The following is a 19956-nucleotide window of genomic DNA, read 5'->3' as shown; positions in this document are numbered from 1 at the left end:
GCCTCACCTCAGAGCACCCACACCCTGCCAGAAGCCTGTTTCTCATCTTTCAGGGTCCTCCAGCTTCACTATGGATTTGCATCCTCAAGCCACAACAGTTGCTGGTCCAGCCTAAAGGCATGAGTCACCCATAATTATCACAGAGACTTAATTGTTTATTGATAACTTTCAAACTCTACCGTTAAAAACTTTAATATATCAAGTACTTAAGAGTCAAGAGGTATTGCTATTTCATGTTGCAAACATTTTTCCAGAGGAAGTCTGTTTTCCCCTCCCAACAGCAGGATTTAGAAGATATCCATGGAGGTTTTTCATTATAAGCTGAGGGGTAAGTTCTGGAAAGAACATTTTTAGGATGGGAGAAAACCAGAAGATAGCAACACTATCCAGGGAGTCAAAGTATAAATGCTAATTTTTCTAAGGTATAAAATATTACACACAAAATGTAAACAACATATTGCAACTTTATTAGATTTTTCTATTTTATGTTTGGACTCAAGCGAGGTCTTAGTAACCTATAATGATGGTCCTTTAACATCTTTGAGACATCACCATACATAATGTAAAATCCAATTAGGTGACATAAGACCATCAACAAAGAGCAACTGTGAATGTTGCAGCTGGCCACTTAATGCTTTTATAATAATTCAACCATGAAATGTAAAAATTAAGTATTATAAAGAAATGTAAAGGTTTTCAGTTTTATTTTTTATTTTTTTTTGCTGCTGCTATGCAATTGCATTACTTAAAAAAAGTTTGCCAGGTTGGGCCTAATTAAAGACAGATAACACGTTCGGCTGCAGGCAGCTGTTTTTAGTATGCAATTGTAAGGCTTTTAAAAATTATTTTCTCTTTTGGGCTCTATTCCTACACTTCCACACATGCCCTCCTCAACATGTTTCATTATTTAATCATCCAGTGTCCTAACTACAAGCCCTGGGTGCTCTGTAGGTAAGAGGGGTATTTAGATTTTGTTTAGTGCAGGGGTGGTTGGTAGATGAGTCAGTGAATGAATAAAGTTGAGGGGAAAAAAGAGAACATTCCAAAATTATATTTAATAGAATGTTCTTCATGACACCTATTAGGATGTAAACAGAATCTGGTGTGAAGGAGTTCATTCTGATGATTAAAGGAAGTTTCTTGATACCTCCCCCTAAAAGATTTTCCTAAAGTCTATGTGACTACTGAGGAGGAAGCACTTTCATCCTTTCCAGATGGTCCCCTCTGGAAGGTTATTTCACAACACTGGCTCTGGGATCAGCAGCCATTTTGACATGGACAGTTTCAGCGGCACACTTTGAACTTGCCAAGTCTCAAGTCTGACGTCTGAAGAGTGTTGCAGTCCACAGCCACTTCACTGAGGGTCAGTGGCGTCCAGAGGCTCCCATCAAGGTTCTACCCTTTGATAACAGCAATTGGTCTCAGTTTAATGGCCTTCTTGCTGATTCCAGCATCATGGCAGGTATTTACCACATCTGTAACGTTCTTATAGGACTCAGGAGCCTGCAGAGGAAGAATCAAACATTGTAAGTGTACTGAAAAGGGGACCTTTAAAAGTACTCCATTCCACTTAATGCTTTTATAATAATTCAACCATGAAATATAAGAATTAAGTATTATAAAGAAATGTAAAGGTTTTCAGTTTCATGTATTAAACAAATATACATTAAAACAATGCTGAGGGTAGGGTTTTTTTTTTTTTTAATCTATCAAATAAACAAAGATTAAAAAACTGAGTAAGGTCATTGTTGGGAAAGTGAGATAAACACTGTTTTATGTTCTTTATTTTAAAAACTTTTCCAAAGATTGCACATTGCTTGTATAATTAAGAAAAGCAGGGCTGGGGCTATAGCTCAGTGGCAGAACGCTTGCCTAGCACATGTGAGGCACTGGTTCAATCCTCAAGATCACATAAAAGAAGAATCATCTACAACTAAAAAAAAAAAAAAAAAAAAAAAAGGGCTGGGGATGTGGCTCCAGCGGTAGTGTGCTCGCCTGGCATGCGTGCGGCACGGGTTCGATCCTCAGCACCACATACAAAGATGTTGTGTCCGCTGAAAACTAAAAGATAAATAATAAAAAAAATTCTCTCTCTCTCTCTCTTTTTTTTTTTTTTGGGGGCTGGGGATGTGGCTCAAGCGGTAGCGCGCTCGCCTGGCATGCGTGCGGCCCGGGTTCAATCCTCAGCACCACATACCAACAAAGATGTTGTGTCCGCCAAGAACTAAAAAAAATAAATATTAAAAAAATTCTCTCTCTCTCTCTTTAAAAAAAAAAATCTCTCTTTAAAAAAAAAAAAGGCAGTAAACGTATTCTGTAGTTATCCAAATTTCTTAAATGAACATGTACTAGTAACTTTTTCTTTATAGCGAAAGTTAATAAATTCATATATAAACATGTGCAAAATTATAACTACCCCAAACTGTTTATGTAGATGTGTGTGTATGCACTCATAATTTACTTCTGTGAGTTTTTAGCAAGGCCCCCACCCTTCCTCCCTACCCATATCCTCTTGCCACCATCAGAATTCATCTCCTCACATCCCTGCTTTATCTCTATTTATGTCAACACAACCAGGCTAGGCCTCCTGGACCTATCCCCACTGGGCTCTGTACAAAGTGTTCCGGTGCATCTTTCATTCCTTTTCAGTTTCTATAACTTTCCCACTGTGGCCTCCGGAATTCCCTCTGGTGTACTCAAGTGCAAAATCCCTCTTTCCTTTCTCACCTTGTTCTTATTGAAACATACACCTCCTCTACTCCATTTTTACTGTATAGCACTTATATGGTCTTCAAAGCATAATACATGGTAAGTTCACAAGAAAGGAACATGTCAGTTCTGTTCACTGTATTATCCCTAAGCACCTAGATCTCTAGTAAGGATGCTATTCAAGAAAACAAACAAACAAAAATACCCAACCAAAAAAACCAACGGTGGCAAATTATTTCTTGCTGGTTGAAGTCTAAGTGTTTTTGTTTTCTCTGTATTTTTCTCTCTCTCTCTCTCTTTTTTTTTTTTGGCAGTGCTGGGGATTTGAATCCAGGCCTTGTACATGCTAGGCAAGTGCTCTACCGATAAGTTACAACTGCAGCCCTTTTATTTTGAGATAGGGTCTGGATAGGTTGCCCTACCTGGCTGGTCTCCAACTGTGGTAGTTTTGTCTCAGCCTCTGGAGCCACTGAGAGTAAAGGTGTGTGTCACCTGCTTTCATATTTTTTTTTTTTAACTAAACATGTATTACTCTTAAGAACAGGGAGAAATTAAATATTATAAAGAAGGCTTTGTCTTACTCTGAGTAATTCTACTTTTGAGACTTCATTCTAATTATTTTAAGACCAAGAAAAGTTTCATGAAAGAAAATCATTTCAACCTACAGTAGTAAAAACCTAGAGGATACTTATATGTACAGAAATCAAGGTATTCAGCTGGCAGAATATTCAGAAATGACTAAAAAGTGATTCAATTTTATAATGTGCTAAATATAAAAAGGGACTACACAATTCATAAACTGCAATTGTAACTAGCTTTAAATCACTATTTAGGAGTCAGGAATGGTAGGGTACCCCTGTAATCCCTGCTACTTAGGAATTTGGGGCAAGAGAATAACAAATTTAAAACTAGCCTGGTTAATTTAGCGAGACTTTGTCTCCAAACAAAATAAAAAGGAGTGGGGGTACAGCTCAGTGGTAAGTGAGGCCTTGGGTTTAATCCCCAGGACTACCAAAAAGTGGGGCAAAGGATTTAGGAAAAAATATGGCAACCAATATTCTAAAAGAAGAGGTGATAGTTGTGTTAGGGCTATTTCTGAATGACTGTAATTTTCTCTTAAATTTTTAAGAAAGAAGTCATGTTACTTCTAACAAGTATGTATATATGCGTCCAGACACACAAAAATAATTTAAACAAAAGCTTTCCTACTCATGAATAAAACAAAACTGTTTCTCTAAACATTTTCCCAAAACTTGCTTTTAAACTGAAACTTAAGTATAGAACTTACAAAAACCAAGTTATAATAGGTCAGCTCAAACTATTTTTAAGTTTACCATGTAGACAGCTAACATCACTTTTAATGGACTTGGCTTGAAACTGATCTCCAATCCAAATAAAAGAGAAGACAATACTCAAATGAGATGAACCAAGGAAGAGAAAGCAAACTGAAGTCATCAGAAATGGTTTGATGCTACATATTTATCAAAATTTCACTCACCTCTTCCATAACCAGTTTGGGTGAGGCAACACGGATTGCAATTCCCATATCTGCCAATTTGTCTAAAACATCCTGGAAATCTAAATTACGCCGAGATTTTGCTCGGGACAATGCACGGCCCTAGAATGAAAAGAAATGGGGACAGAATTAACTTCACTTTATAAATTCTGAGCTGATTTTAGGTTTGATCTAAGCAATCATTTAAAACCTTATGATTACAAGCTTTCTCCTTTATTTTTGTTTAAGATTAAAAAGAGTTTTAAAAACAATATTTCTTTTAACTCTATCAACCTTATTATGCGTTAAAAACTTCATCATATCCTTTTGGAAAATAAATTTTTATCTACATAAAACACTGTATTTAAAAATTCAGCTTTGTGTATCTCTCTCTCTCTCTTTTTTTTTTAATGTTTTAGTTGTAGACAGACATAATACCTTTATTTTATTTGCTTTTATGTGGTGCTGAGGATCTAACCCAGTGCCTCACACATGCAAGGCAAACCCTCTACCAACTGAGCTACAATCCCAGACCAGTTTTGCATATTTCTAACTATTGTCAATTAGTACTTCTATTTAATATGTGAATTAACTTTAAAAAGTGTCTATCAACATAAAAACTCTTTGTTGTGATCTGAAAGTTTCTCCACCTCAGCTCTACTGACATTTTGAACCAGGTAGCTCTGGTGTGGGGCGTCCTGTGCATTGTAGGATATTTAGCAACATTCCTGGCTTCTACCACTAAATGCTGGTAGCACTCTGCCTCCTTCTATTCATAAGAATCAATAATGCCTCCAGAAAGTGCCAAAGTCCCCAGGGGCTGGTAGGAAGTTCTGCCTAGTTGAGAACCATTTGGTTAAACTAGGAGTGGGAGGCAGCTGGAAAGGAGAAATAATCAGAGAAAAGAGCAGGGTTAAAATATACATGTGACAGTCTGTCCTATCAGTAAGTATAGTATACAGTTTCTATTTCCCATTCCAACACTGGCTAAGCACAGTCATTCAGAAGATGGGTTGGCAGACTGCAGTTTAACCCAGCACTTTTTTTTGTAAGTAAAGTTTTGTTGGAAATGTCTATTTAAATAGTACTTTTGGCTGCTCTTGTGCTAAATGGAAGCTGAACAGCTGGTACAGAGAACACATGATATAAAACGCATAAAAATATTTACTAGTATGGATCTTTTTTTTTTTTTTATTGTTGGTCGTTCCAAACATTACATAGTTACTAGTATGGTTTTAATGGAAAAAGTTCACTGATCCCTAGCTTTGCTAATAAAAGGCAATGTGGTGAAAACAGAACATGTGCCCTGAATCTTGAACGGGGCCACAAAAGGAAGAACTAAATTAGGCAAAAGAGTAGGTCTAGGGAATTACTGAGATAAGCTGTGATGTGAATTTGCATTCGTTACAGTTATGTCACTTATAAACCATTACGATAAACTCAACTAATGTAAGCTTACTGTCCCGGTATGGATTTTCTGGATTTGCAGAACAGTTCCGTCAAAATGCAAAATAACAACTAACCCAAAAAGTACATTTCTAAGGAAATTTTCATTTTCCTTACCGCTCCATGACAGGTTGTTCCAAAGGTCTCAGTCATGCCCTGTTCAGTGCCAGTAAGAACGTAACTACAAGTTCCCATGGTGCCACCAATAAGTACTGGCTGTCCAGTGAGCTGAGGATCACAAAATAAAAAATGTTAAATTTAAGTTCCTCTTGCATTGTAGAATTGTGGGAGAAACTTGGGCCTCTGAACACACTGCTCTTACAACTATATTAAGACTATTCTGATTCTTTGACAACAGGGAGACAATGGAAGAGGAAGGGAGTGAAGATGTGAGGACCAGAAAAGACACAGAAGCCAGACTAAATGTTAGAGCAAAGCAAAATCCAAAAAAGTGTAGACGAGTTGTTACTAGAACCATGCTAAGCAAGTATCTGCCCTCTTTTGGCTTTTGTTCCCTCATATGCAAAATGAGAGAACAGGCTAAAGGTCTTTCCAACTCTACCACAGGCAGACACCAAAAGAGTAAGAGGAAATGAAACAGACTGAGTTTAATCTTTATCCTTCTTCTAAAAATATGAAGGTTTTGATCATCTTAGTGGAGTGGAATACACTTAGTGCAGCACTTTTTAGACAACACACTGCAACCACATATGATGGGGGCAGGGGTCACTGCTTCAAAGACAGGGGATCCCTGTTCTCATGGGGAACAGATTACTTTCTCACAACTGCTGCTTTCCTTCATCCATATTCAGAATTAGTTAAATTATGACATATTGCTTAAAAAACATAAATGCAGGGGTACATACTTGGTAATCAACAGCAATGAGGGGGTGGTGAGGAGGGAAAGCACGGGTGGATCCCTTTCTGTGCACCAATAGTGTCCGTTCCTTTCCATCCACCACATGCTGCTCTACTTTGGCAATATTGTGAGAAACATCATAGATCACATGCAGGTCCAAGTCGTCAGGGGTTGTGTTGAAGACCTTGGCAAAAGCCTTAGGAAAAAAGCTTAAGTTAAAAGTAGTCAGAGCCAGCACTTCAGAACTTATCTTACTGACCTCAGCCAGTCTGTTCCTGAAGGGAGTGAGGGATTAAAGAGTCCAAAAATGGTAGTAGTATTAATTTCATGAAAAGGACAAAAAAAAAAACTGCTTTAGACCACACTCCACTCCATAAATTCCATATATGATTAAAAAGCTGCCTGGTTCCTCTTGATACCATCCTTTAGAAATGCTTCTTCCCAGCCTTCTCAATCTCAGTGAATGGTACTTCTGTTCTGAGACTCAAGGAAAATCCTATCAATAATTCTGGCTTCTCTTCTTTCTTTTTTTTTTTAAATACTTCTTTTAGTTGTAGGTGAAAATGGTAAGTTTTTTTTTTTTTTTTAAGAGAGTGAGAGATGGAGAGAGAATTTTAATACTTTATTTTTTAGTTTTTGGCGGACACAACATCTTTGTTTGTATGTGGTGCTGAGGATCGAACCTGGGCCGCATGCATGCCAGGCGAGCGCGCTACCACTTGAGCCACATCCCCAGCCCCATGGAAATGGTAACTTTATTTTATTTTTAGCAGTGCTGATGATCGAACCCAGTGCCCTCCACATGTGAGGCCAGCGCGCTACCACTGAGCTACAGCCCCAGCCCTCCTCTTTCATTCTCCAGGGCTGCCTGATACTGATTTAGTTTAAGAATACACCAAATTCTCAGATGCTTCTCCAGTATTTTGAATAGTACATAATATTTCCCAAACCAAACCCTACAGCCTTTGATCTGACTACACTATACTTTATCATGAAAAACTCAGAAAAGACCTATTTTACTGTACCTGACGCGTTAAGAAGGTCATAGACGAGCGGTTGACCCAGGCATAGTTCCCAGCTGCTGCCATTCCCTTTAGGTAGTCCTGACCCTCTGCAGAAGCAATTCGAGCACAAGCCAACTGACGGTCATTGACTATGATCTTGTCTCTCTTCATGGCCTTTTCCATAGCTACCAGTGCATCTGGAATGAGAGAAAAGAAGGCCCAAACCAGTTAGGTTTCCTGAAGTAAATCATTCAGATTTACTGCAGAAGGTAGGCTACATTCAAACCCATTCTATTAAAAAAAAACTAGTAAAACTTTTTCTATAATGTGCTTCTGACTCATCTATTCCCTTAATCAAGATACATTTGCCAACAATCTCCTCTTTCAGACTTCAGTGATACAAATTGTATGGGACACAAAGACTACATGTGTGTGTATTAGAACTTGTAATGAGAATGAGATGTGCACATAAACAATAACATTATAGTCTTAGTTATTCCTTTCCTAATACATGAATGAACGAGAAGGAGTAAAATACATTTTATTGCCATCATGGTTTTTAAAAACAAATTTAGTGCTTTAATATAAAAAAGAGGGGCTGGGGTTGTGGCTCAGTGGTAGAGCACTTGCCTAGCATGTGTGAGGCCCTGGGTTTGAGCCTCAGCACGACGTTAAAAAAAAAAGGTATTGTGTCCATCTATAAGAATTAAAAAAAAAAAATATAAAAAAGAGCTGGAGATATTGCTAGCTATGTATGCAAATCAAATCCATGATAAAATACAGAGAATTGCTCAGCAGAAAGTTCTGAAATACTTAAGGTTTCGTACAGCTGATAGAGGAAAATAAAGGTTCAAGCTGGCCCAAATTATTAAATTCTCACAGATGAAATGTAAACACAAAGTTGAACTATAACATGAAATTTAATGCTGTAATTTCCATGTGTCCAATTACCTTTTCATACATTTATTAATCCTTTCACACACTGCAAGTCATCCAAAGTGACCCATGTTCCGGCTTCCTGCTTTTGTTCATGTTGTCTTCTTGTCACGAGGGCCCTAAGTGTGACTGTTCAAACTTCAAAGCCCCGCTCAAATACTGTGCCCTTGAAGACATCTCTGAAATCTTTTTCCTAAACTCACTGTATTTGTGTCTCTTATAATATTTTATCAATTACTACATTTTACCCCTACTTTTATTTTAAATGAACATGATCTTTCCTTCATGAGAAAATCTTGGGATAAAGTATCTGCCTATTTTATAACCAAATCTACCATAATACCTAATCTTGCAGAGTAGGGATCTACTACATGAATGAATGCATTCTTTATCAACTTTGCAATTTAAATCTTTTTTGCTCTTTTTGGCATGAGAGCCAACAGTAACCCTTAAGTTAAACATAATAACTAGGGCTAGCATTTATTGAGTGCTTCCTATGTTTGGGGCACTGATTTAAGTGCTTTACATATTATTTATTAACCTTTTGTGAAAATATCATACAAAATAATTAAATATATTCATTTTTCTCAGATGAGAAAGTTAAGTCCTAATGAAGTTATTTGTTCAAGGTTACAAATTAGGGGCGCCAGGATAAAAATCCATGTAGTTCCAGGTTTAAATTTTCTTAAGCCTCTACATAGTTTCCTATAAAATGTACATTTTGGCACGAAGTAAAAAATTAAGTACTTTATATACCTGTGGCTACTTGGTGGCCCAAGCCTCTGCTTCCACTGTGGATCATTACACACACTTGTCCCTTATGGTCGATGCCCATTTTCTTAGCAGCATACTCATTGAAAATTTCATCCACAACCTGGATTTCTGCATAGTGGTTGCCTGCTCCAAGGGTCCCCAACTGCAAAAGTAAAATATCTGGTAAGAGGTTCTATTCTGTTTTTTAAAAAAATCAATTTAAAAAGCAAATAGGGGGGCTGGGGATGTGGCTCAATCGGTAGCGCGCTCGCCTAGTGTGCTTGCGACCCGGGTTCGATCCTCAGCACCACATACAAACGAAGATGTTGTGTCCGCCGAGAACTAAATAAAATGTTAAAATTCTCTCTCTCTCTCTCTCTCTCTCACTCTCTCTTTAAAAAAAAAAAAAAAAAAAAAAAAAAGCAAATAGGTAAAAACAAATGAACAACAAATAACCACACAAATAGTGTTTTATGTAATAAAAAATTCTAAGCCTTAGAAATGCTTTCATTTAAAACAATATTCCACACAAAAACAACAAAAAATATAGACCAGGCTCCTGAAGTCTGTTGTGTTATTAGATGCTTTTAGTATACAAACATAAAGGGCTTCATCAAAAAAAGTCATGCCATTAAGTGGTTCATGGGACATTTTAAACATGAAGAGAAAGTTTCAAATTCCGGGAAGAATGCTAGTGAATGCTGATTACTACATATGGTCCAAGTTCAAATGATTTTAAAAACATTTATAAATTCATGGACAACTGCTGCAATAATATATCCCATAACTGGAGCCAACAGATAAATTATAGAGAACAGCAGGGCTGGAAGAACCTTTAGAGGTTGCCTCATTTTGGTTTTTTTGGTTTTGTTTTTTGGTAAATCTCTTTTTCTCCTGTCTATCATCTACTTATGGTACTAGGGATTGAGCCCAGTGTTGCTCTATCCCCAGTCCTTGTATTTTTTATTGTGAGATAAGGTCTTGCTAATTTTCAGAGGCTGAGGCTGGCCATAAACTTGTGATCCTTCTGCCTCAGCCTCTGGAGTTGCTGGGATTACAGATATGCACCACTGGGCCTGGCAATCTTTTTTTATTTTATGAACACCTGCAAACTTCTAATAGCTTTTTAGAATGATACATAAAAAGATTCACATTCTTTTTTATATGCTACAAAAAACCCTGAGGAATAGCCAAAGCAATCCTCAGCAAGAAAGGTGAAGCAGAACTCATCACAATGCCAGACCTTATAGTACAGAGGTATAGTAACAAAAATGGCATGGTATTGGCTCCTAGACAGACAATGCAGATCAATGGTACAGAATAGAAGACATAGAGACAAACCCACATAAACAGTCATCTGATACTAGACAAAGGTACCATAAACATACACTGAAGAACAGATAGTTTCTTCAACAAATGGTGCTGGGAAAACTAGAAATCCACACGTGATAAAATGAAATTAGATCCTTATCTCTCACCCTGCACAAAACTCAACTCAAAGTGGATGAAGGACCTACGCATTAGACCAGAGACCTGCTCCTACTGGAAAAAAAAAGTAGGCCCAAATCTCCATCATGTTGGCTTAGGAACCAAATTCCTCAACAAGACTCCTAAAGCGCAAGCAAAATCAAGAATTAATAAATGGGATTGTATCAAACTAAAAAGCTTCTTCACAGCAAAGGAAACAATCAAGAACGCAATCAAGAGGGAGCCTACAGAGTGGGAGAAAATCTTTGCCACCTGCACCTCATTCAGAGCATTAATCTCTAGGATAAAGAATGCAAAAAACTTAACACCAAAAAAAAAAATACCCAATCAATAAATAAGCAAAGGAACTGAATGAACACTTTACAGAATAAATATGATCAGTTACAAACATATGGAAAAAAGTTCAACATTAGAGAAATGCAAATTAAAACCACACTGAGATTTCATCTCACTCCAGTTAGAATGGCAATTATCAAGAATACAATTAACAATAAATGTTGGTGAGGATGTGGGGAAAAGGTTCAGGCACACATGGCTGGTAGGACAAACTGTAGTTGCAAACTGGTGCAACCACTCTGGAAAGAAGTATACTGATTCCTCAGAAAACTGAGAATGGAACCACTGTTTGACCCAGTTATCCCGCTCCTTGCATTAACCCCAAAGACTTAAAAATCAGCATACTATAGTGACACAGCCACATCAATGTTTATAGCAGCTCAATTCACAATAGCTAAGCTATGGAACCAATCTAAGTGACCTCAATAGATGAATACATGAAGACAATGTGGTACATATACACAATGGAATATTTTTCAGCCATAAAGAAGAATGAAATTATGGCATTTGCCAGTAATTGGATGGAACTGGAGCCTATAATGCTAAGTGAAATAAGCCAATCCCCCCCAAAAACACAGGCAAAATGTTTCTCTCTGATTTGTGGATGCTGACTTACAATGGGAGTGGGAAGGGATGGAGATTCACTGGATAGGACAGGGAGGAATGATGGCAAGTGGGAAGATGGGAATAGGAAAGACAGAAGAATGAATCAGACATAACTTTCCTATGTTCACATATGAATACATGACCAGTATAACTCCACATCACGTACAAACACAAGAATGGGCAGTTATACTCCATGTATGTATGTGTCAAAATACATTACACTATCATGTATAACTAAAAAGAACATTTAAAAAAAAGTTATATGAAAAACCAAAACCCTGAGGATATGTTTTTTTGCTAACTGAAAGATAACAGATTTCATCCCTTAATTAAAATAAAATATGAGAAATTAACATGTCACTCCTGCAGAGTAAGTTACCTGAGGAAGGCCTCTTTTCTTGGCCCTTGCAGAGACCTTGTTGGGGTCAGCTTGCAGCATCCTTCCATACTCCTCACAGTGCTCCTTGTCTTCAGCCCAGGCATAGCCTTCCCTTAGGGACCAGTCCACGCCCATCTCCAAGGCCTCCTCCAAGTCTCTGGGTGAGTAATAAAAAAGTGTTACTCATTTCACAGCAAACAACATCAATTCTAAAAAACACCTCATCTCAAAGGGCAGAGGAACATGCTGCAAGTACTATCTTTGATGTACCTGGCTTACGCTGAATTTCATGCTTAGCAACTCTAGTTTTTTGAGCAAAGCAGTTGCATAAATAATTGCAATATGAAAATGGAAAGGCCCAATTCAACATGACTGCAGTTATACTTGATGTTCACATAGCTCTTAATTTTCAAGTCTTTCTTACTTTAGATTTGCCTCTTTTATCCTCAATCCTATGAAGTGGTGATCCAGCAGCCAAAGAAAATTGATAATTTCAATCAGATATTACCATCTACCAATACTTTTACCAGATACATGCCTTCAATAACAATTTACAGCTTTCAATGTTCCTTTCCCTACCAACCCAGATTGTCAGTCTATTTCAAACTTGTTTTAAATCTTAGGGTGTTCTATCATTGAGGCACATCTCCAATTCTCTCTTTTTTTAAAAAAAATAATATATATATATTTTTTTTTAGTTGCAGATGGACACAATATCTTTACTTTTATTTATTTTTATGTGGTGCTGGGGATGGAACCCAGGGCCTCAAGCGTGCGAGGCAAGTGCTCTACCACTGAGCTACAACCCCAGCCCCCTTCTCTTTTTTAAAAATAGTTTTAGTTGTCAATGGATCTTTATTTATTTGTTTATGGTGCTGAAAATCAAACTCAGTGCCTCACACATGCTAAGCAAGCTCTCTACCACTGAGTCCCAGCCCTTTCTCTCTCTCTTTTTTTAATCTTTATTTTTATTTTTATGTGGTGCTGAGGATCGAATCCAGCACCTCACACGCACTAGGCAAGTGCTCTACAATCTCAGCCCTCTTTTTAATTTTTCAAACAGGGTCCAAGTTGCCCAGGCTGGCCTTAAACTTATGATTCACCTGTCTCAGCCTCCCAACTTGCTGGGATTTCATGCTTGAACCACTATGCTCAACTAACATTATTTATTACAACAAAACTTCTATCTAAAACATTTGTAAAGATGCTTGAAATTAATTTGTGTTACTTGGAAGCTTCTCAAAATGAGGTTACTTGTCAGGGACCATGTGAAAACATGGAACTGTCATCTTACTCCATGTGTTTTTAGTGGGAGGGAGTTGCAAAACAGGCAATAGCTAAAAACATCTTTATATTAATGTGTACAAATTTTTTAAAAGAATGAAAAAGTCACATGAATTTTAAAGACACAACAAAGGTGGCAAAGAAACATCTTTGACTCTCCTTGTTAAACACACTATTTTGAAAATGAAGTTCTCTGCAAAGTTTAAGGTGAGCTGCTTTGCAGGATTTATGAAACAGTATGGTAGAGTTAATGGCCACCTGAGAGGCAGTTACACTTAATTCTCTAATTAGTTGAAGAGCACATTCAGTGCTGGCATTCAACAAGAAAACTGGATAAATGGGTTCACTGACAAAAGGCAGTGGGATTCAGAATATAGTCTCTGAAGAGTCAAAGGCTCTTTGGTTTGAATCCCTACATCACTTATTAAGCTTATTATCTTTCTTAACCTCAGGTTTCTTGGTGTAAAGCAGGGATAATAAGAGGGTTATTGTCTACAAGAAATAATATAATGCATAGTGCCTTACATATAAGAACTGCTCAAAAATGTTAGTGGAAATTACTCTACTTCCAAAAAGTGACTGAGCACTCCCCATCTCGAGTATCCTACACTGTAAATGAAGCTGGAGGTCATGTGGTTGTTCTCTCTCCCATTCCATATCTGGGAAATGTGTGCTCTTACTTGGCATTCATTGGGATCACACCTTTTGATCCCACTCCAACAGGAATGTGGTCAAACATAGCTTGGGCGAGTTGCTCTTTCACAGGCTGGACATCACTCTCATCCAAATTGGTTCTCAGCAAGCGCACACCACAGTTGATGTCAAATCCGACACCACCTACAAAATACAGAAAAGCTGGTCAAATATTAGTAAATCCAGGTGATCAGACAGTTATGCGTACCTGCAGTTTCTCTTCATTAACCTAGCATTACAGAGATACCCACTCTTTTTAAGATTACCATATTTTAATGTATTAGTTCTCTGAGGAGTGAAGTGTGATGACATTGAAATAATGTAAAGTAACATATATACTGTGGGCCTGGGAGACAACAATGAACAGTAACAAGTAAAATCAAGATAAAAATGAGTAAAGCATCACTCTTTTTCCCTTAATTAGTCATCAGAGGTTGATAGATTCTATTAGTTTTTGTGTTGTTTTTTTTTTGTACCAGGGTTTGAACCCAGGGGTGCTTTAACTACTGAGCCACATCTCCAGCCCTTTTTATTTTGAGACTGGGTCTTGCTAAGTTGCTTAGGACCTGGCTTAGTTGCTGAGGCTGGCTTTGAACTTGCGATCCTCCTGTGTTAGCCTTCTGAGTAGCTGGGATTACAAGTGTATACCCCTAGACCCAGCTCTATTGGTCTTTTGAAATAATCAACTTTTGGTTTTGCTGGTTCCTGGCTCGCCTCCCCTCTCCTTTTTTTGGTGCTAGGGACTGAACCCAGGAGTGCTTTATCACTGAGCTATGTCCCCAGTCCTTTTCATTAAAAAGAAAATTTATTTTTAAAAAATTTCTGAGACATTGCTAAGTTGCTGGGGTAGGACTCTGTTCATTTTTCACTCAGACCCTTTGAAAGTAAGGCTTTTACTTCTGGTGTAGAATGTTTTTACTGAACATACTCCGTAGCTATAGCAGTCCTGAATGTATAAACTACAAATGACCACAGATAAAACGATGAGAACAAATGCTTACTGAGTACCTGCTGTGTGCTCAACACTTGCCTAAGTATTTCACAAGGATGAACTCAATCTTTTTTTTTTTTTTTTTTTTGATGGTATATGGGGATTGAACCTGGTTGGGCTTGTTGGGCAAGCTCTCTTTCAGTGAGCTACATCCCCATGAACTCGGTCTTCAAAACAAGGCTATGTGGTAAACGACACTGTTAGACCTCATTTGTCTACAAGAATATAAAATTAGCTGAGAAATATTTTGGTTTTGTTTGGTAGCCAATGTCTGAATAGCATTTGGCATTTTAGCAAGTGTCCAAAAATTTTTAAAAATGTATACTTTTGATGTTTTAATAGTCTCTGAATGTTTACAACCAATTTTCTCAGTAAACAAGAGGAAAGGTAATAACAGGCTGAGTGTGGTGGCACAGGCCTGAGGTGGGAGGATCATAAATTTGAAAGTCAGCTTAGACAACTTAGCAAGATACTGTCTGAAAATGAAATTTTAAAAAAGGTTTGTGGCTACAGCTAAGTGCAAAAGTACTTGCCTAGCACATGTAAAGCCCTGGATTGAATCCTAGGTGTGCACGCATGCATGTGCATGTAGATAGATACACATACATACACACACACACACACACACACACACACACACACACACACACACACAAAATACGAGACTGAGATACAAAAAAAAAAGTAGTGCTCTGTTTTAAAAGAGTAGGATCCATGGAGAGAAACTACACACTTACCTGGGGATACCACCGCTTCAGGATCATTCATATCAAAGGCAGCCATATTCCCAATAGCAAACCCATAGCCTGAATGGACATCAGGAAGCCCAATAGATCGCTAGAAGAGAATCAGACAGTGAAATTGAAGCTATTTTAACCTGGAACTCTGGTTGCCAGATGGGCCTGATACTGTTTCTCAGGTTGCAGGCTGAGCTTTCCCAAGATCAAGATTTTTTTCACAAAATTTCTATTGGTGAAAATTAGGTATAAGAACTCCTAATCACAAAACTAAATACAGTGAGACAAAAATCAAAAAAACTTTCTCGTAAAAGTCTAATTATTAACTAAGGAAACCTAAGTCAGAAAAGCCTCAGACTAACAATGTGTACAGGAGGACCATAGGTAGCTTTAATATTTTAATACCTTTTAAAGGTGAGCTCATGGATGACACTGACAAATCAGTTGTGTCAAGTTAAGAAGAGGTAAATATCCATTACATGGCCATTAGAACTTAAGTAATCTATGAATATCTCAGACAATGCACAAACCGTGCCTTTTCATCCTCTTCACAGCACAGTATAATAACTGGCATGAAGAAGGACTCAAAGGGGCTGGAGTTGTGGCTCAGTGGTAGAACACTTTCCTCGAATGCATGAGGCACTGGGATCGATCCTCAGCACCACATAAAAATAAATTAAAAAATAAAGATATTAAAAAAAAATGTCTGTTAAATGGATATGTTTTCCACATGTACCTTTAGGTGAAATCTGAATATCTGACTGTGGTGGGGCCCACTCATATTACCCACTTCCATCTATTATTGCCATCATCTCTCTTTTCTTTTTCAGTTGTAGATGAACAGAATATCTTTATTTATCTATTTATTTTTACATGGTGCTGAGGATCAAATCCAGTGCCTCATGCATGCGAGTCAAGCGCTCTACCACTGAGCCAGAACACCAGCCCCTCTTTGTTTTCAAAACTATTTAAAATATATTATTTAGTTGTAGATGGACAAATTACCTGTATTTTACTTATTTATGTGGTACTGAGGACCAAACTCAGTGCCTCACATGTGCTCGGCAAGCATTCTACCACTGAGCCACAACCCCAGCCCCTGCCCTCTTTTTCAGTCATGTCCAGAACAGCTATCATGTTCTCTCTCCATCATTTCAGTCCCAATCCTTAAAACTTTTTCTTTCTATTCCTTCCCCAAGTATTCTCTTAAATGGGGCCATGGCAAAACCTACAATGATGGTAGACTAATACAGGAGTAATGATGTTTCTATGACAAAGAAATAAGAAAACATAAAAAATACTTTAAAGGTTCTCAAATGCTTATAGATTTGAGCCAAAGGCAACCAGAAACTAAGACATATTAGCCAGGCCCAGTTATTTCTTAGATCTCATGGTTAGTACTGTATGCTCAAAGGTTACTGTTTAGATGACACCACTTTGGGTTAGGAATGGTCATTCATCCATTCAACATAATTCAGACAAGAAATATAACTGATTGAAGTCCTGAAATCTAACTCACATGAACAATTCCAGGCAAGGCTGCCACGTTGCCAATCTGTTTCATGGCTGGCAAGAAGCCACCAACACCTGAAAGCAAAAAGTCAGTCTTAAAAAAAAAGATGTTTGATTTTCAGCATTAGTTACATTCATATTTCTAGACTGTATTACATGTTTACATGAATAATCTATGTAAAGAACCTAAAATGTATGGCACATAGTGTAGGATTAATGGTAGCTTTGATATTATTATTTAAGGGTTAGCTGAGACACAAAGCAGGCCCGTCCAGCTCCAAATCCTTTCTTTAAGTGCAAACGGCTAACAGTGTAATCACAATTCAGGACTTCCGTCTCATTATGTCTTTTTTTTAAGTTGTAGATGGACACGATACTTTTATTTTACTTATTTATTTTTATGGGTGCCGAGGAGCGAATCCAGTACCTCACCCGTGCTAGGCAAGTGCTCTACCACTGACCTATAACCCCACTCCCTCACTATAAATCTTGATCATTTCCTGACAATTACCATTTATTCAGGCCACAGGTTTAGGCAGATATCTGTAATACAACAAATGAAATGCTAATGTACTTACCACCACCTCGACAGGCATTCCTTAATTCCTCAAACATTAATTTCTCCAGAGCATCATTCACATAGAAAACTCCTTCAACCTGGTACCAAAGGAAAGGAAAAATGCTATTTAAGCATGTGTCCGTGAAGTATAGGCACACTGGACATAATACATAGTATATAATAATTATTTTATTTTGCTTTATTCTTTGTAAAACTTTCACATTAGCTCAAGCAAGGAAAAAACCCAACTCCTAACAAAGTCTAAAAGATGTTCAAAGGGTTTCAGATTTGGGAGTGTTTTGAATTGTATGGGTCAGGGCTGCTCAACCAGTGAAGTTTATGCAAATATGCCAAAATTTAAAAAAACTGGGGCTGGGGATATGGCTCAAGCGGTAATCTGCTAGCCTGGCATGCGCGGGGTGCTGAGTTCCATTCTCAGCACCATATAAAAATAAAATAAAGATGTTGTGTTCACCAAAAACTAATAAATAAATAAATATTAAAAAATTCTTTCTCTCTCTCTAAAAAAAAAAACCCTCAAAAATCTGCAACTTTTCCCGTCCCAAGTACTTCAGATAAGGGACATTCAACCTGTAATTTGCAAAGCTCAAAAACTGTTTTGTTTGAGGGGACAGGATAAATTTACTGTGAACATTATACAACACATGTGTGTAATAAAACATCATATGGTGCCCCATAATATGTATGATTTTTACTCACCAATTAAAATAAACAAATGAATACCCTGCCCCCATCAAAAGGGAAAAGAGCACTGTTTTGTCACCGTGGGCTTTTCTTCTCCATAGTTTGTAGCTAAAGCTGAGTGTGAATAGGGGTCATTTGATACCTTTGATACTGATTACAGGAGTGGAAAGGCTCTCAGGAACTTTTTACCAGGACACAGGACTGCATAGCCTGGGGCACTTGCACAGCACCTTAGAGGGTTTCAAAGCTATGTCACCCACAGGTACCAAAACCTGACGTGCTTTGTCCTTCACGTTAATGGAAGCCATGAGCACACTAAGAGACAGCAAGTCCAGCCTTTCACACTCTAGAGGTGGGATCCAGAGTCTCCATCATGGTTCTGGCACAGAAAGAAGTAAACTGGACGTCAGGCCCCGGCTGAGCATCTCACTGGATGGGTCCAGAGAGCTGATCCTCAGGGTCCCCTGCGAAGCGCAGAGCAAAGACCAACCAACCCTGCCTTGCTACTCCTGACGGGTGGGAGGAAGGGAGTCACTGATGGAGAACCAGCGCGGCGCAGGGAGAGCTAACGACTTGGCGGAGCGCAGAGGAGCCGAGTTCCAGTCCTGGGATCTCCACCCACCCTCCCCGCGCCTCGGAAAGCCCGCGTAGGTCGCTGAGCACCAGGTACGAGACGCATCTCTGGGGGCTTCAGACGCCCGCGAAAGCGCTCCGTGAACGCCCCGCTTCGCTGGTCCCGGCACCTCTCGTGCCCGAGATGGAGCGAGGAGGGCAGGGAAGGGGGTCAGCCTGCAGGGTCGGGGGCGGGCCGGGACTCGGAAGGGCTCGTGGGAGGAGTCGGGAGGGCTCGGGGAGTGGCTCCGGGGAGGGGTCAGGAGGCTCGGGTAGGTCTGGGCGGTCGCCGAGACGCCGCCCGGGATAGGGAAGGCCCGACCGCCGGGTCCCGCTCCCCCGCCTCACCTGCATGTTGGGCACGAAGCCCTTCTTGATTCTCCAGCAGTTTTTATTGATCTTTTCCAGGAACTGTAACTCATCGTTGTAAGTACGACTCATGGCTGCGACCACGGTGGCAGACGCTCTGCGTCCGGCTCTGAGGAGAAGCTGCCGTGCTGTCGGGTTCCGCGGAGCACGCCTTCTGGCGCTCAATGCGCAGGCGCGATCAGCCCCGCACGCTCGGCGACGGCGAGCGCCGAGGCTCCAAACTCTTCGCAGCAATCGCTTTTATTCTCCTTAGACCGCCCTCTGGAGTTTGCTTTATGAGTTGATCTCAGCCAAGCTACGTCTAAGCGAAAGCTAAGCTAAATCCAGTTAATGTTTCCTAGGATCTGGTTATCCTTCATTTTGGAAGTGTTTTTGAGCAGCTGTCGAAAACACCTTGAATCCGAGTCAGATCCAGTCGCTCTACCGAATACTTCGTTTTGGAGTTTACATCCTCAACAGTGAAAGGAAAATATATGCTTGCAG

General features: G+C 39.0%; 1 protein-coding gene across 1 annotated transcript; it reads right to left on the bottom strand.

The window, feature by feature from the left end:
• Nucleotides 1–446: 446 nt before the first annotated feature.
• On the bottom strand, nt 447–19644 carry Rtcb (RNA 2',3'-cyclic phosphate and 5'-OH ligase). The gene is made up of 12 exons (XM_005322320.5): nt 19453–19644; nt 17807–17885; nt 17236–17303; nt 15717–15816; nt 13976–14132; nt 12012–12168; nt 9206–9365; nt 7535–7710; nt 6517–6705; nt 5768–5878; nt 4208–4327; nt 447–1503 (listed from the first exon to the last, which is right to left on the bottom strand). Exons 1-12 carry the CDS (start codon nt 19543–19545, stop codon nt 1396–1398), a joined length of 1518 nt encoding a protein of 505 aa, XP_005322377.1. The 5' UTR covers nt 19546–19644; the 3' UTR covers nt 447–1395.
• Nucleotides 19645–19956: the final 312 nt, after the last annotated feature.

Source organism: Ictidomys tridecemlineatus, chromosome 6 (assembly GCF_052094955.1).
Source record: "Ictidomys tridecemlineatus isolate mIctTri1 chromosome 6, mIctTri1.hap1, whole genome shotgun sequence".
NCBI classification, from domain to species: Eukaryota; Metazoa; Chordata; class Mammalia; order Rodentia; family Sciuridae; genus Ictidomys; species Ictidomys tridecemlineatus.
The sequence above is the reverse complement of the archived record's forward strand: the minus strand, read 5'-3'. Positions and strand labels throughout refer to the sequence as shown.

Coding starts and splice junctions, on each gene's coding strand:
- Rtcb (XM_005322320.5), bottom strand. CDS start 19,545: ATGAGTCGTACTTACAACGATGAGTTACAGTTCCTGGAAAAGATCAAT. Junction 7,711..9,205: donor GGGCCACCAAGTAGCCACAG/GTATATAAAGTA, acceptor CTCTCATTCCAG/ATGCACTGGTAGCTATGGAA. Junction 4,328..5,767: donor GAACAACCTGTCATGGAGCG/GTAAGGAAAATG, acceptor TTTTCATTCTAG/GGCCGTGCATTGTCCCGAGC.